The sequence below is a fragment of the Primulina tabacum genome, chromosome 5 (genome assembly GCF_025594145.1).
Source record: "Primulina tabacum isolate GXHZ01 chromosome 5, ASM2559414v2, whole genome shotgun sequence".
In the NCBI taxonomy this organism is placed as follows: domain Eukaryota; kingdom Viridiplantae; phylum Streptophyta; class Magnoliopsida; order Lamiales; family Gesneriaceae; genus Primulina; species Primulina tabacum.
This window is the reverse complement of record NC_134554.1, coordinates 12,102,209-12,125,284: the sequence shown is the minus strand read 5'-3', so window position 1 is coordinate 12,125,284 and position 23,076 is coordinate 12,102,209. Positions and strand designations below refer to the sequence as shown.

The 23,076-nt window shown below is 33.1% G+C and overlaps 4 protein-coding genes across 4 annotated transcripts; 1 reads left to right on the top strand and 3 right to left on the bottom strand.

Moving 5' to 3' along the window:
* Window positions 1-4,815: 4,815 nt before the first annotated feature.
* On the top strand, window positions 4,816-6,063 carry LOC142544787 (EPIDERMAL PATTERNING FACTOR-like protein 2). Its single transcript, XM_075651823.1, has 3 exons — window positions 4,816-5,300; window positions 5,390-5,424; window positions 5,539-6,063. Exons 1-3 carry the CDS (start codon window positions 5,210-5,212, stop codon window positions 5,785-5,787), a joined length of 375 nt encoding a protein of 124 aa, XP_075507938.1. The 5' UTR covers window positions 4,816-5,209; the 3' UTR covers window positions 5,788-6,063.
* A 5,256-nt stretch (window positions 6,064-11,319) lies between these two features.
* On the bottom strand, window positions 11,320-12,731 carry LOC142544785 (uncharacterized). The gene has a single exon (XM_075651822.1). It carries the CDS (start codon window positions 12,526-12,528, stop codon window positions 11,458-11,460), a length of 1,071 nt encoding a protein of 356 aa, XP_075507937.1. The 5' UTR covers window positions 12,529-12,731; the 3' UTR covers window positions 11,320-11,457.
* A 2,163-nt stretch (window positions 12,732-14,894) lies between these two features.
* Window positions 14,895-16,381, bottom strand: LOC142544784 (uncharacterized). The gene is made up of 2 exons (XM_075651821.1): window positions 15,720-16,381; window positions 14,895-15,355 (listed from the first exon to the last, which is right to left on the bottom strand). Exons 1-2 carry the CDS (start codon window positions 16,368-16,370, stop codon window positions 15,065-15,067), a joined length of 942 nt encoding a protein of 313 aa, XP_075507936.1. The 5' UTR covers window positions 16,371-16,381; the 3' UTR covers window positions 14,895-15,064.
* A 1,264-nt stretch (window positions 16,382-17,645) lies between these two features.
* Window positions 17,646-22,679, bottom strand: LOC142546625 (phosphoenolpyruvate carboxykinase (ATP) 1-like). The gene is made up of 13 exons (XM_075654443.1): window positions 22,464-22,679; window positions 22,104-22,375; window positions 21,086-21,264; window positions 20,622-20,775; window positions 20,444-20,528; window positions 19,943-20,043; window positions 19,392-19,690; window positions 19,030-19,203; window positions 18,856-18,921; window positions 18,585-18,763; window positions 18,329-18,498; window positions 18,066-18,234; window positions 17,646-17,943 (listed from the first exon to the last, which is right to left on the bottom strand). The coding sequence occupies exons 2-13, from the start codon at window positions 22,364-22,366 to the stop codon at window positions 17,800-17,802; spliced, it is 1,983 nt and encodes a 660-aa protein (XP_075510558.1). The 5' UTR covers window positions 22,367-22,375; window positions 22,464-22,679; the 3' UTR covers window positions 17,646-17,799.
* Window positions 22,680-23,076: the final 397 nt, after the last annotated feature.

Sequence of the window (23,076 nt, the reverse complement as noted above, 5' to 3'; positions counted from 1 at the left end):
ATACTTATTATGATTGTTATACATTTATTATTAGTTTTAAGACCTAATAATTCCTATTATGGGATTTATGGTTTCATTTAATATATAATTAATTTGGGTCATTAAATTGTCATATTTCTTCATATATAATCTGGACATGTGTATGAGACTAAAAGCAATTCAGATAATTTGTAACGAGCTTTCTTATTCATTTCAAAACCTTTTAAAATTTTCCTTACAATATATTTGTTTCGGCAACATGACTAATGATTTATATTAATCTGATGCATTGTTTGGTGTATATGATAAGAGATGATTGATTTTTAATCTTTCATTTATCATGTGTTTGGTGTGCATTATTAAGATTGTGATAGGTCCATTCGGCCTGCACCGACCCGTACTGCATGCATTATCATATAAAAAGACGGATCACGTATTTAATCATGTCAAATATCATATAATTATCAAAATATGTTATTTTTCATTTTATAAATACTCTTATTATATATTATTTACTTATCCTATTGCACGAATCAAACGATGTCATATACAAGCACGCGATAAGAGACATCGCTACGAATCATTTTTATTAAAGAATCACGATAAGAATGTGCGTAGTGAAACGATCATGATTTTAGGGCACCGTCGTATGAGGATGACTCCGATCCCCATCGATCCAATTTTTTTTTTCAATCTTCTGTATTAATATATTTTGGTTATGTTTATATTTATCTCCATTATGTTTTCAAACACAAATCACAAAATTCAATCAAAAATAATATCTCTCTTAAAAATGAAAAACAAAGATTTGAATGTAATTTTTCATCTTTATGATCTCGAGTTTAACTTGATAGTAATTTTCTTTTAAAACTGAATAATCGAAATTTATTGCGTTCGGGCAGGGCACATGTCTGCCTAATGATATTTGGTTGAAGTGACGGATCACGTATTTAATAAAATTCTGGTTGACGAGTTTTGACAAATCCAATCCAAATCTGACTGGCAACATTAATTAATTAAAAAGTTTAATGTCCGATATTTTAAATGAGATATGCATTGTGATAATTAATATTGAATGAGATATGTAACAAATAATAATATGAAAGAATTTAAATTTTTTGGTTAACACACCTTTCACACTCATAAATGAACAAGTATTGGACTGCTCATATTTTGGTCACCCGTTAATGTCTCTAAGCTCTATTTGTTCATTCATTGGTGTGCGGGGTTGTGTTAAGATTTCTTACATTGATTGGATAGAGTTTTTGAAGTTGTATATATAGATTTGGACAATCATCTCTCTCGAGTTAACTTTTGGAATTGAGTTACTTGCAAATTTCAATTTTTATCAAGTCTTAACATTAAAATATCTCGATTATAGAATTTAAGTATTTAATATGACCAATAATTAAAGGAGAGATTTTTTTATTATTATTATTAGAAAGAGTAGCTCCTATCATAGGAGGATATGAGGTAAGGTGAAGGAGGCAATCGGACAAGCCAAAAAAAATCCTATGAAATATAAAAGAAATTCCTGAAAAGATGAGATTCCGCCATTTAAGTGTTGTAATCGAAATTAAAATTTTATAAAAAAAATTAGGTTATAATTTATTGTAGTAGATCTCCTGTGTGACGATTTTACGAATCTTTATCTATGAGACGAGTCATCCTTACCGAAATTCACAATTAAAAGTAATACTCTTAGCATAAAAGTAATAATTTTTCATTGATGACCCGGATATAATATTTATCTCACAAAATACGACCCGTGAAATCGTCTCACACAAGTTTTTGCCAATTTATTAAGTGATTTCGTGTGTGTATATGTATTTATTTATTTATTTATCAATTTAATAGTGAATTCCTTGTTAGAAGTATATTTTATATTCATAGCATGTCAAAATGACAAAATTGTTAAAAGCGGTAAAACATAAAAATATCAAATTCACAAAATATATTAAAATACACACTTTATAAAATTTTGTCTACACAATAAAAATATCTAAACAATGAAATAATCACATCAATGTGTCATACACTTCTTTTATATAATAATATGATATTATTCAAATGTATATATACAATAAATAAATAGTAATGCAATAAAACTATATAAGCAGTGTAATAATATAATCACATCACATTATTATAATGAGGTGTCATAGACTTCTTTTATATAATAATATGATATTATATATTAAATATATACACAACAAAATAAACAAACAGTAAAATAAGTATTTTTACTTTTGAATATAATTACATTTTTCTTGTATTTTGGAGGTTGAAAAAATGTAGAGAACCGAACCTTCGAGTATCGTGATGATAACGTGTTAAAAATAAAATTTTACGGTAAAAATTAAAAATCTCAAACTCACAAAATATATTAAACTATACATTTAATAAAATTTTGTCTATTCAATTGTGTGTTTTCTTCACAAATTGATAGATATATTTATAGAATTTCGTTGGAAATAATCCAAAAGTAAATGCATAATTACATACATTATCACGCAGTAACAGGCCCAGTGAAGGCCAATTCCTATTATTTTCACTCTTATTTAACAAAGCTCAAATAATGAGGAAGAGGAGTGGATACCAGCAATTCTTAAATTATTTTAAAAAAAAAAATCAAATTCGCTGCATAATTAATTATTTTATTTTTAAATTATGTATTTTGAAAGGAGATAGTGAAGGTGTCAACATCAATGAATAGAGGAGGGGATGGACTTGGACATCGTTACAACGCATAGAGAGAAATTAATCAGGATTTTACATTAATGCTACGATATTATTTTACCAAGGGATTCTGACCATACAACGACTCTTGTCCGCCCAACTAAACCTATTGTCAGATCTCTTTCATTAAATTACGAAAAAACATCAATCAAGGTGGGCCTCAACTCTTAGCTAAAATTAATTACCCAACTTCACTCGTATATTTTTTAAATTTTTTCCCCATTATTTTGTATTTATATCTGGCAAATCCTAATAAATTCCAGTTATTTAACATTCACCCATCTAAATACATCACGCGCCACCAATTTAGTTTACCAAATAAAAAAGTTTTTTAAAATTATACATATAGTATAGAATTTTTTTTTATATCTTATTATAATATGGACTAAAATTATATATTTTTCGTGATTTATTTTTCCAGATATTGATGTGTTTTATTGAATCAATGCTATCACCAACAAGAGCCCAACGTTTCAGCCCATATAGAACCTCCAAAAACGATTTTGTTTTCGATTCATGTTCCGGACCAAACCGTGTATATTTATGAATGAAACCGATGATAGGCCAACTGAAGCGTTGGACCGAATTTATCGAACAATGTTTTTGGGCTGAACGGGAGGCTCAAGTCCATCTCTAATTGAGCTTTCGTCAACGTTCATTAACCACTACTCTTCTTGGGTCATTGCACTAATGCGCTATAGCCCAATAATAATAGCCTGTGTATCATATGGTTTGGTATTGGCGTTTAGCCATTTACTAATAGACATCTATATTTCCGGCCCATATCATTGCAGGCCGTCTGATGTAGCTTTACTTTTCAGGTTTCAGAAAAAAGAAAGCCCATATGATAATTTTTTTCGGATGGGACTGAACTCGAGGAGAAATATCAGATCTAATTTTGATGGAGACGTCTGTAAAACCCCAAGGTTGTGCTGGAATCGAAAGACTTGGATTTACGACAAATTTTAAAATGACCGGGTTGGAGAATTAAATTGATTGAAGTCAAAAAACAAAGAGACACAAACTTGTATGAGACGATCTCAAGGATCGTATTTTGTGAGACATGTCTCTTATTTGGATCATCCATTAAAATATTTTATGTTAAGAATATTACTTTTTATTGTAAATATCAATAGGTTTGACGCATCTCACAAATAAAGACTCGTGAGACCGTCTCACAAGAGACCTAAAAAAAAAATTTTAAAATACAAGAGATTTCAAATCTTTTACTCTAATTTTTGAGTCAAATGTATACAAGGATTTGAGATGTGGATTTAAAAACAAATAAACTCAAATCATTAGATCCGAAATGCAACTTAAGAAAATTAAAAGTTTGATTTGCAAACCTAACTAAGTTGTTAGCATAAACTATTGCCATTATTTTAATTATGAGTAAAAAAGTTGTAAAATATGGACTTTCTTTATCATGATTTCTTTGGCACGTGTTTTATACTTAAAAAAAGCGTCAATATTACGAAAAATAATGTAAGCGGAGTTTCGATAAAGGAAGTCAAATATATTTAACCTTTAACATTTTAATTGACATGACAGATGACTATTGGCAGGGTTTTCATGAGATGAATAGATACAATGAGTCAAGACCACTTTTGTGTAGTACACATGGCTCCCAACAATTGTGATCTTTACCCCGGCGGAGAGAAAAATATATGTGGAAAGGTGAAGTTTGGGAATGTAACTAGATTTCTTAAAAGAATATAAAATTTCAATATTTTTGTGAGTACATAGAGTAGATTTCGTCTTACTCTAATTCCATTTGGCATAATTTTTTTTTAATATCTATACTATATGTAGATGTAATGTATATAAAAAGTTTTTGGATCTCATTTCAAATTGATTGATGAATGTATGAGTAGATCTTTTGTGAGACGATCTCATGAATCTTTATCTGTTAGACGGGTCAACTCTACTGATATTCACAATAAAAAAATAATACTCTTAGTATAAAAAGTAATATTTTTTCAAGGACGACCCAAATAAGACATCTGTCTCACAAAATACGATCTGTGACTGTCTCACACAAAGTTTTGGCTGAATGTATATATATATATATTGAGGTCTCCATTAATGTACCTTGTGTTGCATTTCCTTGAGCTCATCATTTCAAATTAGTATTCTCTCCTTCCCAAATCCCAACACATTCATTCCTTCGTTCCTTTCGCCTCCTTCCTCTTAATTTCTTCTGCCATTTATCAATCATCTTTGCAAGTGGCTCACGCAAACAGGGATTTCTTTGCAAAATAACTTCTAAGAAGTTCCAATTACCCTTTTCTTTTCCTCTGTTTTTTCTTAAGAATTTGTCATTTTTACTTACGCTGTTGTTTCTTCGGTTCCATCTTCTCAACCCCCAAGAAACCATAACTTTAACGTAAGAACTGAGAAATATTATGACTTGCTGGCCGTAGCCATATGTCTCCAAATGTATTGTACATTTAGGAAATAGCAAGCCTTTTTCTATTTAAAATTTGAAGTTATGGGTCGCAGTCAAATTCCCATATGCCGCTATAAATTCCGCCATTTTCTGGCAATATCTTTTCTCATTCTCCTGATTTCAAGCTTGGAAGGTATGTCTCTATCTGATTCTAAATGCGAGTTTTTAAGAAAATAATTTGTTTATTTGTTGTTGTTTTTAATGATGTTTTTCATATTCCAGGCAGAATTCTGTCACCAAATGCTGACAACAAGAAGGTAAGGGGAAAAAGAAAGAAGAAATCTTTTCCTCGACTAAATTCTTGACCTGTACAAATCTGGATTCTTCGAAAATGATGTGATCTTAATTTGTCTCAGTTTTTTGTGGTTTAGATTGTGAACGAAGACAAGTTAAGTGCCCTAAGACCGCAAATCGGGTCGAGGCCACCGCGATGCGAGGGGAGATGCAGTTCTTGTGGTCATTGTGTAGCCATTCAAGTGCCTACGAATCCCCAGTCAAGAAACAAAATCAAGAACTCCGCCGAAGTTTTAGCCACTGCTTTCGCAAGGGACGACTACTATTCTAACTACAAGCCAATGAGCTGGAAATGTAAATGTGGGAACCTCCTTTTTAACCCATAATTCCCTGTATATAACTTGGAATCCTTCTATTATTCGCAAATGTTTTTGTCCTCGAAATTTTTGTCTCGAAAAACCCATTCGTCGAGTCCATCAAAAGTTCCTAAATTCTAAGATTCGTTGTCGCAGAAAAGCATATTATTTTACTTCTCCAAGTGTTGTATGGCGTGTAAAATCTTTATGGAACTGTTTTGATTATTTATGGATGTACATTAAGGCAATCATATGTATACAGATATGAAGATTAGCTTTCATGAATTTATAGCAGAGATTCCGATATGTACATATGCAGCAGTATTCACAGTAAATGAAGGTCACCGAAAGAAATAGGGATAGGGAACTTTATTTCACATGTTTATACATTTTTTCAGTATCATTTCTATAGTCTAGTAGGCACGTTGGTATATTAATCTTATATAGTGGTTCAAATTATAATGTGGATATCTATATTATTTAGTTACCATATTATGATTCAGCACGTCCCATGTATTTTCTAGCAGAAACTAAACTGGCATGTTGCGTACAGATTCTAGACGAATTCATATTTCGATGATACGCCTGATAGTTTGCGACAATAAATTTGGGTTGCTTTAGCTAAATCTTATATATGCACCAAATAAACATAGCTGGATTTTGAATTTTCAGTCGAGTTAATCTCAAGGCCAAAGCGAAAACTTACATGTAGAAAAGATCAAAACTTTAAAATCGAGTCAAAAAATATTCCATTCTGTTGCAGTAATAATATTAAATGTTTTTAATAGGTCCCTATTCCAGCAGCGTGGGGATAGGGAGGGCCTATAACTCCAGGAGGAACAGCGATTTACTATGTGCATTAAATTATCTTGCAGATTAACAAATGTTGCAGTGTTGAGTAATTGATCAAAGATTTGGTTTAACTGTAAAAAGCAACGTCTTTCTGTCCTTTAATTCTGCAAAATATTTGCCACTTTGGACACGCAAGCAAATAATGAATCTCATTATTGTTTTTTGGTAACATTACAGAGGCGCAGCCACTCTTTCATCTTTTAGCTACGATTCTTACCTTAAATTCAAAGGTAATTAACTGCTTTTCTTGTTCTTTTTGCTTCGTTTGCAAGAAATCTTGGTGGATCTTGATTCTTGCTTCCTCGTTCAGACTTAAAAGTAGGCGGCTGTCATTTAACTAGCCAAGTTATGTTGTGGCTTGTGATATGTATTTTATTTTATTTTGTAAAATTTAAATATTTTTATATGAATTTAAACTATACAGTAGAGTAGAATCGCATCTTATTCTTCTCTGTGGCATAGAAAAATCGGAAACTTCATGGTGGGCACGAAGCAAATAGTATTTCGAATTATCTTGAATCATATCGATACTAACCGATCACGAAAAGAAAACGAAATGTCACTGGTCTCATGTCTCTATGATTGGTTTGGATTTATATGATTTGAGAATTCAATGTGACATTTAATGTGCCTTAGCCACCGAACTGAGTTTAGATGTACCAAACGAGGGGAGTTAGTTCCACACTATGGGTTTGGTTCCACCATATATTTAAGACCTTTCGCAATAAATGTTGGACACACAACTAAGTTTACCCACTCAATTTTGATTAATTATTGACCGAAATTGATGTTTTATGGACAAATATAATATCTTTCAATCATTCTACATCATATCCAATTACATGTCGGCGATATTATATTCATTGTCGATGCTCTGGACAGTGAATTAAGGATAAATGTTTTTTTAGTCTTCTAACACGTTTAAGTTCAAATAATTTTGAATATCAAAACGAAACTTTGAAAATTTAGAACCAAAAATCGCATGTGACACAACAAACAATGCTTGGAACATGGAGCGAGGCAAACAAATTTGGATTATCCATCGAAGAGTATAAAGTATTTGAATCATAGTTGGAAGGCAGACAAGCTAAGAAGGAGAAGCCCAAATGGGAAATGGATTTTGATTCCCAAAGCCTCTTTAATTTATTTATGCCAATGTTTTTCAGTGTTGAAATTTCACCATCTCTTTGGTGAGAGGACAAAATTGTACCAAGTTCGAGGTATCTATCAAGTATCACAATTGGGGGAGACACCATTCATCCCTAGGAAGCATACAATACCGGATATGATTCATATATTTTACGTCAATTTTATATACTTTTAAGTTTACATTTGAAGTTTTGTCTTCACTAGTTCCACACATAATCGAGAGATATATATATATATATATATTAATTTAAATAATTTTACTTCCAAAATATATTCTGTTGCTATATTATATTATAATGTAATATATCATATTTTAAAAGAATAAAAAAATGATAAAATAAAAATAATGAACTGAACACATTCCTAGCATCTTATATCATCTACAGTACTAAATATTTCGTTCAGAAAATAAAATAAGAATATATTACATTTTTACGTCAATTTCTAAAAATATATTTCCAAAAAAACACAGGAAATATAGCAGAACACTGCCAATATGTTTTGCAGGAATTAAGGTAATTGGAGAATTTCCAAGAGGAGTGAACATGGAATTGCCAAACTAAATAGCCCATCACACAAGGCAAAAAGAACGAAATTTTAGGTTTAATTTCTCTTCTAGCTAATCACGTTGCGACTTTTCTTTGGTTTTGTTTTGGAAAACTAGCTACTCAATAATGATATTTCAAATATTTTCACTAATTTAAATAAAAAATTTATTTTGGTCCTCTCACTTTACTTGTTTTATCATTTAGTCTTGTACTTTGTCAAATTTGGGTATTAGTTCGATAACTTTAATTTTTTTGTTAAATTTTAGCCGAAAATTGGTGATTGGGCTGTAAAATCCGATAACATGGAAACAAATTTGGTGATTGCGTCTAATTTTGTGTTCGTCATCCAAATTTTTTTTTTAGTTTGATTTTTTTTAAAAAATAATATTATATAATTTCAGGTTAGTGTGTTGGAATTTAGGAAACAATCTACTATGATTATTGATTTATTTCCCTCCAAATTGAAAAATCCCAAAATTTGTTTCTTTGTCATCGAATTTTACAATCTAATCAGCAATTTCCAGCTAAATTGTACACCACGTTATTTTTTATTGAATTCTTTCGAAAAGAGATAAGATCGGGCAAGGTTCTAAAAAATGTGAAGCGTCTCGAAGCGCGGATATCGAGCTTAAAGCTTTTCAAGCTTAAGCGAGATTAGCACATACTTAAGCGTGAAAAATAGTTTTTTAGTGTAATTGTAGTTATATTAAACCAATAAATAGATAAAATAATACATAAATATGATAAATTTAAGTCTGATGTATTAATTCTCATATTTATAAAAGCATAAAAATCTCAAAATTGCAATCTTAATTTGTTTTTGCAATTAAACCACATTAAAAAATGCTAAATATTTGTCAAATCATTATCAGACATGCTTAATCATAATTAAAATTAAAAATAAACATCTAAATTATAAACCTAATTCATTATTCTAAAATAAAAAGACATACTTTCAAAATAAAAAAATTTAAAAATAAATAGATGCGATTAATTGTGCTTAAGTACACTTAATTAAACGTCTTAATTACGCTTAATTCGGTCAAACTACAATTTAACCGTTTTTTCCGCTTAATTTGAAGCGGGGCGTTTTTGTCGAGCTTCAAGTTTAAGCGCGCTTAAGAGCTTTTTAGAACATTGAGATCGGGTGGTTGGAAATCAGATCACAATAGTCAAAAATTAAAAGTTAATGTGCCAATATCCAAATTTGATTAGTTATTGGACTAAAAAAGAAAACATGTAAAGTTAGATTACCAAAATGATTAATTCCCTTTAATTATTAATTGAACGTCATGTGTTGGATCAAGAATTTTATGTTATGATGTTAACAAATAATTAAAGCAAAACTGACTTTAGCTAAACTGATCTACACTCGTACCCAAAACTAAAATATCGCTTAAGCTAAACTGGTCTAGTCGAATTAAACTGACTCGGATTATTTGTTTATCAGTTTTTCTCGTTCAATTTCAAAGAATTGATTGCACCAAAATCAGTTTACACCAAAAGCTCAAAATGACGATTCAATAATATTTTCCATAATAAACTTATCGCGACATTATATGACTATCAAAGAATATTGAGATGGATTAATGACAAGCCAACAGAAACTTTTGTTTGGAACACAACTATTTTAATACATATATATATATATATATATATATATATATCTATAAATGATCCAGTAAAGTAACGCTCTACTGAGAATCAAGCATTCAACTTCTAAGTATCCGAACCGAAGAATTCAATCAGTCGATCACACTTTACAAAGAATTGTATTTGATCAACAAGGATAATTTAGTGTTAGTATATAGCAGTATTATAAATCTTTGTATATAAATAGCAGTTTTACAATATCTATTATCAGTTGAGATGTTAGTAATTTCAGTTTGACAGTGTTTAAGTTCAAACTGAACTAGAATTTTGCAAAGTGCTTATACTATCCAAAGTCTTCTAGTGAATATTTCTAAGGGAAAAAAAAAAGACGTAGGAGCTTGAGTTCTTTGAACATTTAAAAACATTCGTATTTTTTACTTTCAATTTACCTTTCAGTTTACTCAAATCAGTCCATATGTGATTTGTTATGATATGTCAGTTTAGTTTCTTTTCATACTTATTTGTTAGTTAACTGACATTGAATTTCGAAAACATATAATCTACTTACCAACCAAACAAAATTAAACAAATAGAAATACAATTTGTGTATAGTGTTTATTCAAATTTTCTCTTCTGAATACTCAACTCATCTACATCATGTTATACTTTTGATAAAATAATAATAATTTTATATAATCACAATCATACGTTTTAGTTGTTTTAAAAACGGTAAGTTTTCTCTTCACATGTCCTTCTAAGAATAAAGGAAAAATATTACATGTCAATTCCTTCTAAAAATGGCTTATAAGATTTCAAAATAAATTGTTTTAAAAAAATTATGGTACTCTCAACTTATATTTTAAGATTTTACAAAAAAAAAAAATTTATTACTGTGTCAAACGAGTTAATTTTGTCAAACAAGTCTACCACTCGAATCGATAAATGAAAAAGTAACAATTTTTATGCTAAAAATATTAATTTCTGTTGCACATATAGACTAGATTAACATTTCTCACATATAACATATATAAAACTGTCTTACCAAAAACTTACTCAAATATATTTTTAAAACTAAATTATCATCGTATAGTTATAATCTCAAACATTCTTTCGTATAACAAAATATATAAATTGATTAATAGTCATTATTAGTTTTGTTATTATATTATAAATATTTTCCACATTAAAGTAATAAGTTAGTATTACTAATTTAGAGAAAAATATTTAAATAATAACTATTATTATTAACACGTTTAGTAATATTATCGTTTCTATTTCAATTGTTATTGACAAAAATTATATTTTGGTTATATAAATGTCATAGTAATTAATAATTATTATTTTATTATTATAAATATTATTATTATTTAAATACCCAGTGACGAAGAATTATTATTATTATTTAAATACCTAAAAAAAATTAATTAGAAGAATTACTTACTAGAATTAGAACAAAAGCCTAAATTAGTATAAAATTTCAGTGACGAAGGATATTTAAAAAAAAAAAATCAAACATTATTTTTCTAGAATTTTTTTTAATTATAAAATCTTCAATCCCCTAGGAACTCGTATCCTCATGCATCGCAAAGTCAAAGCAAGATTCGCCGCCTTCCACGATCCTATTTCGATAGTAATCGTCCGGAGATCCAAGCGACTCCGCCACATCCTCCATGCTCCACCCGCCACGTAACAATCTTCTCGACAGCACCCTCACGCACCGCCGCATACTTCCACAGTATTCTTCTAAACTCTCACCATGATCATTAAAATTCGTCTGAACATCGCCGTCGTCCACCATCATCATCTCCCTCACATCCTCTTCTTTCCACCCTCCTTCCCTCAATCTCGAACACACGTCCTCCAAACATCCTCCCAACTCCCCACTCCACCACCCGCCCGCTTCACCACGAACCGCCACATTCCCCACTGTTTCTGCCAGCTGCGACCACAGCTCGATCCTCTTCGCTTCCGTAGCGGCCCATGCTGGCGCAGTGAGCAAATCAGACAACCTCGGACGCCTTAAAACTTTATCGCTATTTCCACTCATTCTGAATTCGATCTGTTGAAAAAATCCAGCAATATCAAAACTCCATAATTTAACATCCCCTCTATGCACGTAAAACACCGGATTCCCCGCCATACACGGCGTCCCCGGAATGTAAAAATGCCGGTAAATCGGAACTAGAGCCGGAGCCTTTTTCAAGAACCCTTTAGCCAAATTCACACATTCATCACCATCATCAGGCTTATCTCCCCAAGACTCAAGCCAAAATTCATTTCTTGAAACTTCCCTGCAGATTTCTAATATGGGGAGATTTGTAAGAATATCAAGCTGTTGTTTGGATGAAGATCTCCAGTTAGGGAATCCTGGGCCAACTGGTAATCCTTCTCGGAGGATGGACCGGAGGTCCGGCGGAAATGTAACATGAAATGATGCCTCCACGGCAGAGAATTCGGCATCCGAAAGGCCAACCTCCACAGGAATATTCGACGAGAGGAGGCGGTGTATCAAGTTCTTGGCGTAAGCTGCATACGAAAAGCAGACTTTTAAGGGTTTAGAATCGGCAAAGTTCACGGCGGCGTCGGCAACGGAGTGGGATTTGAGTGGCTCGACGAAGGTTGCGGCCATTGAACATTGATCAAGAAATCATGGATTGCGTTTACACAGAACGACGTGCATTTGCAGGAGTGAGGAAAATATGTATAGATAATCCGTTAAAGAGTGATGATTTTGTATATATCTGCAGCGTGTTTGACGGAAGAGTCTTGCATCTGAATTGAACGAAGAATTCTTGGCGGAAGAAAATGACTGCTTTGAATTGGTCTCTTTGAGCTTTATATAAGAGTGTTATGTGTCACACATCATATTATTTTATTAAAATACGATATTTATAAATTAATGTTCACTTTTAACTTTATCGAAATAGTTTAAAATTATAAATAAATTAAAGATAAAAAAATAAATAATAAAAAATGTATAAAAATTATTAATAAACTCACATAACCGAAATGAGTTAACACATATTAATAAAGTATAAATTATAAATAAACATTCATGTTGTCACGTTGATATATCAAAGTTAGTGAATCATTGTTCTCGGCTCCTTGTACACTACTACCAAATAGGGGGAAAAAAAAGAAAAAACAAATATATTATTCATTGTCTAGCTTCGTTAAATTTAAAATTTCTATAAATTTTCAATTCCAACCATAAGCATTTAAGTTCTTTGTTTCTCATAATGGTTGTAATTATTTGCACTCACACTCATAAAATTGTCAAGCGTTTGGGGCAGCTATTTAATTTTAAATCTTGAATAAATCGATAAGTCCTATATAGGCAACAAATGCAAATAAAAACAGTCTCTTCCCTTCAAAATATAAATTTTGAAAATCAAATTTTATAACTAGTTTATTAACTTACCAATTGCATTCTTAAAATATTAAAACTTTCAATATTGTACCTTTAAATTTTATACAATTTCATTTAAATTTACCTAATAAAATATATATCTTGTTCACCCCAAATTGTATTTAATATATGCCAAAAAAAAAACTCAGTTTTGAATTGCCATTCAATATTGCAGTTATGAATTTGAATGAAAGAATTCCGATTGCCGCCATTGTTCCAATAATATTTATTACTTTATTTAATATTTTGTTATCATCCATGCCGGCATCACTTACTCATGAATCAGATCGACACTGCCAGCTGATTTTAATATGAAATTTATGCATAATAAATTCCGCTGTAATATAAATTTAATATCCCCTGTCTCACCCTCGCATATTTATTTATCGAAGATATTATTAATTTAGGAATTAAATAGTACATATTTCAAATCTTTTATATAAAAAATACCGTAAAAACAAAGCACATTTTTTGAATATTTTTTCTTGTCAAATTCAGATGCTAATTTCAAGCAAGAAAATGAGCGAAATGTTGGAACACTTAGCTCAGGCTTTAGTCTTTTGATTTGGATTTTGGCCTATTTGACTGCCGTCCAATTTTATAAGTTTGTTACGCCATAATCTTTGGAAATTAATAATGCTGATCATGTTATATAAATATATCAGCTAAAAATAAATATGAACTGATAATTTATTTATTATTTTTTTTTTGTCCACATAGTAATTAAATTCACGATTCAATTAATATTAATGTAATCAATTAAATATGATATAACCTTTTATTATACTAATAATATTAGACATATTTATAAAAAAAATACCAACTATTAGTTAGTTAAGCCCTCTATAATTAGTTATTAACCAACTTTTGGTATGTTGGTGAATTTTTTTCATAATTCTAAAAATTCCGTTTAACCACTCAATTACATATTTACAAATATATTTCCATCTTATATCTTATAATTTCACTACCTATTTTGTTGGATTGGGTTAATGGGGCGGGCCTATATATTTGATCAAAGTATAGGGCCAAAATAAAAATTGTAATTTTGGTTTTTAATGTTTATTTTTCAATCAAATTGCTATCTTTGATTTGTTTCCCCCTTTGAATTAGTCCTTTACATGATCTATACACGTCTAATACGTAATAGTTTTTTTGTAATATTTAGAATAAAGGAAATGCGTGGAATTTAACATAATCATAAAGCTAAATTGATTAGTTAACTTAAATCAAGGCCGAATAGATTATGTTATTTTATAGGAGGTAATTTCTGATAATCCCTCTAATTTAAAATACTTACAGGGTTTGATCTTTTTAGTAACGGGCTTAGTACGATTGTAATTATTTATAGAAATTGGGTCTCAAGATTTTAGTAACCCAGCTCACTTGGATTGGGTTAATGGGGCGGGCCCTATATTAGAAGTAAGGTACTTAGACGATTTGACTTTAGTCCGAGTAATATAGATAATGAGATACGAGTAATGTTAGGACCCGACCAGACTGCCCACCCCAACTAGAAGGAATACTTAGTCCCCACAATAACGCGAGGTAAAGCGATGCACTCAATTGTTCAATTGACAAACCTTTTAAATTCGTACTACACGTGCGAAAGACCACCATGAAAATTAACATTGCCCAATCAAATGATTTCTACGGGTGTATTTCTAAAAACGTTCAAGTCTCAATTGTACTTTTCACTGCATTAGATTTATGTTCATTTCTTGAGATTGAAGATCAGAAACAAATGAATCGTAGGCTAGTAATCCCGCGTCCAAATCTTGACGGTGTTGGGGTCTCTAAGAGCCGCGGATGCGATCATATTCCGAGTCGGGTGGCAAGATACAGATACCACAGGTCCCTCATGGGCTTCAAATTTTTCAACAAGTCTTCCAGTAAGGACATCCCAAATGCACAAGCATTTATCTTCGGACCCGCTCACGATGTACCTCTCAGCTTGACCTGAAAACGTCGACGAGATCGGATGAGTCGTGTTCGAATGTCCGTGGTATATCCTATGTAACCTGCGACATTCCATATTCCAAAGACCCTGTGGATATAAAGTTATTCATAAAATATGTGATATTTTTTCTGAGCTACCGTATCAATGGCTTTTTTAGAAATTTAGAGTTTCGATGTTCAAACACCTTTATATGAAAACAGTTTACATAACCTAAAAATAGAATCTGATCATGATTAATTTATGTTTGAGAGAGAGTTTACGCAACATTGATCCAAAAAAGAAAATTGCTTGTTGTGGAGGATTATGAATTCCACTATTGCCACGTTTAATCTTGAAGATAGAAATGTCAAAACTGTTTAAAGAATGGAGGGTAAGAGTATGGAGATGCCTCTACACTAGTAGCTCGAACCTAGCTAGCCATTTTGTACGAGAATAAATTAAATTCACTCACCAGAGTGTTGTTCATAATTCCGATAAGAAGAAACTTCCCGTCGGAAGAAAACTTGAGAGAACCAACCGGCGGAGCCTCCGGTTCCTTGATCGTGGTCATCCTATTGCCAGTAACCGGATCCCAAATCCTACAGACCCCGTCTAGGCTACACGCTGCGATCATCGATCCGGATGGATCGAAATCAACGCCGGTTATGTGGCCCGAGAATACGGGAATAACCGTCACGCATGCTCCAGAGTCCACATTCCAAATTCGGACGGTCTCATCAAAGGATCCTGAGGCGATCATGTTGGATTCCCGATTAAAATTTACGCAGGACACAAGACCATTGTGGCCGCTCAATTTTCTGACGAGGGACCCCGTGGAGACGTCCCAGAGGTGAATGGTGGTATCTTCGGAACAGGTGGCAAGGAAGCGGCTGTCGGAGGAGAAGGAAAGGTCGGTGACACGACCTGCGTGGCCAGTGAATTTTCTGAGGAAGGTGAGTTTGGGAGGGGAGATGTCGAAGGTGCGAGGGTTACCGTTGGAACCGACGGCGAGGAGTAGGCCGTCGGGGGAAAATTTGACAATGGATGCTTTGTCACGGTCGTGGTAGGAGATTGCAAGTATGGAGCGGTACGGTTTGAAAGCTTGTGGAGAATTCGCCGCCATTGATGTTCAGAGCGTTCTTTAATGGTTTGGAGGGAAAGTAACCAACTCCTTGGATTTTTAAAACAAGAATTGAATCTTATAAACATATCTATGTATCGAGAGAGAGAGGAAAAGTTTGAAGGAAAATAACTAGAATAACAGGATTTAATAATTAAAAGTTCAATTAATCTAAAAATCTTTTTTACAAAATATCAAAAAAATCCCGTCTTTCCAATTTATTCTAACATATTCGGTATAAAAATTATTGTATCATAATATGGAGTTTTATATACAAAAATTATTCTTACTACTACTTTTTTTCCTATAAGATTGATTTAGTTTCGTTTAATTTTAATGTAGGTAGTTTTGAATTTCGGGATTTATTCGAAATATTCAATAACTTTTTTTATAATAATGAAGTCAATTCTCCATTTGTTACGTTCCCCCTAAACAATAAAATATATTGACATGGGGCGCTCTGGTGGGATCTTCACGGACAGAAAAAGATTGCAGTTCGTTTGATAATGATCGAGTTACATTGCTTCTTCGGCCCGAACCGAGGAGTAACTCCCGATATAGCAGTAAAAGCAAGACGTGTAGGTGGATCGACTCATCAAGTTCCCATTGAAATAGGATCCACACAAGGAAAATTCCATACAATATGTTATGTCAATTCCATACAATATATGGAATTAATAGAATATATTCCATGAGATACCACTCTGGAAGAGCTAGAATTCTAACCTTGTGTCAGGACCTACGGGCCAAGGTGCTTTTCTATAATATTATATTTATATTATAATTTAATATAAGTTATATATTATTTTTAAAATTATTTTTTTACATATATTTATTGGGATGGGTTGTTTTTAGTTTTAACAGAGGTTCGAACTCATGGTGTTCTTCTGGTATATTTTCAAAAGAACAAAACGTATTGAGTTTGAAAATCTTTAAAATTGATCACATATAAAATTATATAAAGTTGCATGTTAACATTAAATACACGCGTTAAAGTTTTTTAAGAAATTAAGAAGCTTTCCACTTGAAATCCAATTTCGAGCTTTGCTCCACAAAACTCCAATATGAAGCTTTGTCAATATCTCTACCGACTTAAATCCTGAATCGACTCAACCTCGACACCAAATTAGGCAACTTTCTAAATTTGTAGTCCCTTGAAAAAATCCAAGCTTGTGTCTAAAAATATAGATGTATGAGTTGACACTTGCCCAAAACTCTTAACTCAGAGTGAATATTGAACCACTTCAACCACAAACTAAAATCACACTGGCAACTCTATTGCGGAAAACTTAATCCATTACTTGTAAAACCCAGGACACAATTTGCACTGATTTCAATATATAAAAAGAGGTTCGCTTAAAGAAAAATACACAGAATATAAATTATAAAGCTGATGATCAAACACATGTAGTCCCGTTTCTTGCAGATAAGATCAGAATACAGGGCCAGCAGCAATAATCTCATCAGTCAGTTTATCATCTTTTCCAATCTTGTGATTCACAAACACTTCAAAGTTGTTCTTGAATAGGCCGCCCAACTTGAGCAGTTTTTCCTTGTAAGCCTTCTTATCTGGCCACTGCATCCACAAAATATATTGCAGTTGTAAAACTACATCTATGCAAACTACTGGTCTTACGTCCATGTGCAGAATTACAGATGCAAAGTCAGGATGGAAATAAATCAATGATTGAAACATACAGTATTCATCGGTTCCAAGATTTCCGAAGGCACGCCCTCGATTTCAGTTGGGGTCTCTAGCCCAAACACTTCCGTCTTCTTGTAATTTGCATTCAACAGGCTGCCGGAGTGTATGGCATCAATGATTTTTCGAGTGTACGCTAACTTGATGCGACTCCCAGATCCATAACTAAACAAAGAAGGATAGAATTCATTAGTTGAAATTCGAATCGTGATACTTGTCAATTTCGGCAAAAAGAATCCAGAGCTAGGAGTTTTCTTACCTTCCACCGGACCAACCAGTATTAACAAGCCACCCTGTTGCACCATGCTTCTGCATCTTTGAAGCAAGCATGGCTGCATATTTGGTGGGATGCAGCATGATAAATGCAGCCCCGAAGCAAGCTGAGAATGTCGCTTGTGGCTCCTTAACTCCCTCTTCTGTCCCAGCAACCTGCGTTCAAATTTGATTTTCTATTTATATTAAACTTAGTTCACTAAAAAATAAAGAACGAATTAGTTTGATGATGGACTTTGTACCAGAGCAGTGTATCCACTGATGAAATGGTACATCGTTTGTGCAAGACTTAGCTTGCTCACTGGTGGAAGCACGCCAAATGCATCGCATGCCAGGAGAATGACGTTCTTAGGATGTGAGGCAACACATGGGATTTTGGCATTTGGAATATATTCAATTGGATACGCTGCCCTAGTATTTTCTGCGGCAAGGAAAGGGAAAAATGGTTAAGCAAATATCCATTATAAGAGAAACCATTCTGTGAATGCATCAAAAAACCAATGAATAACCAACCTGTCACAGATTTTTCACTATAATCCACTTCCCTCGTATGCTCATCAAATACCACATTCTCCAACACTGCCATTTACAAGAAATGATTTAGAAAACAAGCTATTGCTGTTCAATGCTGTATCGTTCCAATTTTTTGAATGGTATATGTTAAATGTGGAAGAAATAGAATAGTACCAGTTCCAAATCTGATTGCATTCCAAATATCAGGTTCCTTCTCCTTTGACAGATCAATACACTTCGCATAGCAGCCACCTTCAATATTTGATACCCCGTTATCACTCCAGCAGTGTTCATCATCTCCAATTAAGTATCGATTGTGATCAGTTGACAGCGTAGTTTTTCCAGTGCCTATTATATCCCAAAGGGGAAAGAAAAAGGGAAGAAGTTGGGAGTCAATAAATGCTGATGAATTCTAAAGCAAAACATATCCATCAATTTCATGTTAGAAACACTAAAGCACGGAGTAAGGTGAGAGGGCACATATCGATTGTCGGGGGATGGCCCCTCATCGGAATGGTGATCTGGTGATACTTTACCTGACAAGCCAAAGAAGAGGGCAACATCTCCATCTTTGCCCATATTGCAGCCAGAATGTAGGGAGAGGATTTGACGCATAGGCATGAGATAATGCATCACACTGAATAGACCTTTCTTCATCTCCCCGGCGTACTGGGTGCCGAGGATGACCATTTCCCTTCTATGAAGGTTTAAATCTATGCTAGTAGAAGATGTCATGTAGTGTGTATAACGATTACAAGGGAACTGTCCGGCATTGTAAATAGTGAAGTCCGGAGTACCGAAATTCTCCAGCTCTTCAGGAGTGGGTCGGATACACCTGTCACCCACCCAGTTATCCATACGTACAAATAACTAATACACCATTTTTATTGTGGCACCTTTATACAGCTCCAAGTCCTATGCAACTATATTAGTTCTTCCAATTTACATTATCAAGGACTACACCATCAAATTTACTAACCATATTTGCCAACAACAAAAATAACTTATCTGGTAGGGATTACTGGCACATAGAACTGCAAACAAGAACCGCACCTAAACTGTTAAGTATCAAATTGCATTTACTTACATGTTATGCATGAACAAGGAATGATAAGCCCTGGCTGAAACTATCCTGACTTTGATACGGTTTTGGGGATCCCAATTTAGGAATTGATCATTGACAAAGACCTGAAAATCAATGATTATCCATGTTTGTCACCAATGATTCCTAAGAAGTTTAATATAACGAGAAAATGGCAATCATTCTATTCCACGGTTAGTTTAAAGCTTTTCGCTTCATTGTATGTATATGCAATTAATTTGAATAGAAAAAGTACTGTTTTTCATTATTTATTTCATTGAGGGGGTAGAGGGGGAATTGTTACATTTCGTTATGGTTGAGAAAATATTATTCTCTTCCACGGTTAGTTTAAAGCTTTGTAAAGTTGAGAAAATATCATTTTGACCAATATCCTTGGAGAGCTTATCTACGTTAGAAACATGCCACCGAGAAATGGTGCACTGACGATACATTAGTAGCAGAATACAATAACTAAACTAAGACTAGACATGAGCAGCATAATTTCACCTTTTCCAGAGAATTCAAGTAATCTACAGCTCTTTCTCTGTTAACCATGAATGTGTGCTCATCCATTTCCATGTTCGGCGATCCTCTGAACACAAAGCAGATATCGTGATCAGCAATAGCAAAACATTAACTGGAAAAATACCACGTAATTTTCTGATTAAATGCGAGAGGTACATACTTTCCCCACCAAAGAACATCCTCAGTAGTCTCGTCCCTGACGACACGTTTGTCCTTGGGAGAGCGGCCGGTCTTGGCCCCGGAAAGGGTTGCCAATGCACCACTAGCTGTAATGAAAGACCCCTTCTCATATTTTATGGCTTGTTCATATAGCTCTGCGTTTAAACAAGCAACAAGGTTAATCAGACGAATTTCAAAACGTAAATTAATCAAATTTTGGATACTCCATTACCTATGAGGTATGTTAAACCTCGGTTTTTTAAAACTTGATCGAATTCCACGCTTACAAATTCATTTTCAATTTTTAGCATTTCAATACTCTATTTCAAAACTAAAACAAAACTTCCAAAATGTTATGCGACAAACTTTTGAAAATCCTTTCAAAAACTATTTCCCAAATCTTTCAACTCGCAAGCAATTGAAAACAAGACCAAATGCCCCCATAATGATTTTAAGTAATATTACCTCCAGGAGAAAGGTTGTAGAGGACATGAGTGAATTTCAGAGCGCTGTCACTGACATCAATGGTGGGGGTAAAATGGGGGTGGCTCACATGAGAAACGCGTGGGGTCTCCGACTGCCTAGCAGGGTCTCCTTTCACAACCTTTGGTCCAGTCTCTCTGGTCAGAGATGCTAATGAAGCACTGTTTACAATATACCAACAATCAAGTTATTTCCTGATTTTTTTGACTTAGATATCGTTGTCAAAATGAAAAATTTAAGAGAAACACGCAAAAGATGGACGTGAAAATAAAATATTACCTTGAAACTACGTCTAAAATTGTTAAAACAAAGATGCTGACCTTCTCAAGTTATAACTTAAATTTTAAAAAGATGTTGACTTTTCTAATTTGCAGCTCCTATCTCCTTCTTTTACAGTTAAATCTTTTTCTCATAATGTGAATATAGCAGTGGAGTTGAACAACTGCAAGCTATCCACTAGCGGCATGGCAACTGGCAACTCCACTCGTAGACACGTTCTGTTTTTAATTTGTTATTATAAACCTCGTTGGAAAGTGTTCCATTGAATTTTATGTAAAGCCAACACATATTTACACAATTTTCCAATTTTCCTAAATATTAGCAGTTTAACATTTGAGAAATTATTGCATCATATACGTGTGTTTCTATCATTTGTACATCATTCACCAGCTCTAATATTTTTCTTCCAATATAAATTCGTATCAGGCAACGTAGGTAAAGCGTTCATATGAAAAGACAACATAATTGATCGAAATATCATAATAATCTTGATTGAATACCTACAAACTTTTAAATTAATATTAACCCAAATAATCTCCTCCATACCAAGTGATCATTTCAAAATTTTGGCAACACTGCTATTTGTTTTTATTTAAATTTAGAAGTCCCAACAAATTTCGTCACCTCCAAGGAATACCATGAGGAAGGAAAATATCAATAGATTAATTCCCAAATTTAAAAAAATACGAAAAGTCATAAAATTTCGTCAAATCAATTGTACCTTATTGACTGGAGTTGCTGCTTGCTGCGTTCCTCTTCCGACGGGGCAAATGGTGCTTGATCCCCAACATTGATTGGAGTGGTCGGAGCAGATTTCTTTCTCTGAAGAGAATGAAGTTCGTCTATCGTCTGAGCCTTCACCGGCGTCGTACTGTCGTCATGGCATATTCCCTCGGCTCTCTTCTCCGTGTGAATCTTCGGCAGCCCGTTCCGGCCGGGGCCGCCCTTGTTCAAAGTCACGCGTCCAGCACCGGTCGCAGCCATTACTTCTCGCTACATATAGTTACAAAAGTAGCAGTAAGCATATCAGATGTGAAACAATAATTTTGAAAAAAAAACAATGTTAAAAAGAGATCAACACCTTTAAAGTGCGGGATTTCGAAGAAACTGGATTTGGAAGCTAATGAGAAAAGGAATATGAAATTGATTGCTCGACCATTACAGATGCAAGTGTAGGTGAAGAAATGAAGCAGAAGGTGATGAGGAAAGTGGGCGTGCCAATGGGTCCAATTTATAACCTCGATGTTAAACCGCGAGAAGCTAACCATGGTTAGATTCAACCCTATATGGTCAAGTTCTAACCATTCGTATTAATTAATTGGTCTATAGTCTATATATATGTATGTGTGTGTGTGTGTGTGTATATATATACCTATAAATCACATATCTTTATGGGGAAAATTTCAGTGCACCGAGTGTAGGAACTAAGAAATCATGTAAATCCAATTCGTGTGAGGTTATGTGAATATATTTAATGTTTTAAATATTATTTTATTTGCAAAATTAGTACTTTATTATTTAATAAATATAACTAATTTAAATGTAACCTATAAAATTTAAATAATCTGTAGATAAGTTTTAAGTGAATGAGAAATAAACAATAAGTATTGACTTTTATTATTTGTGACAAAAATTCTCGTGAGATCGTTTTACGAATTAATTTTGTGAGACGACTCTCTAATCCTACCCAACTC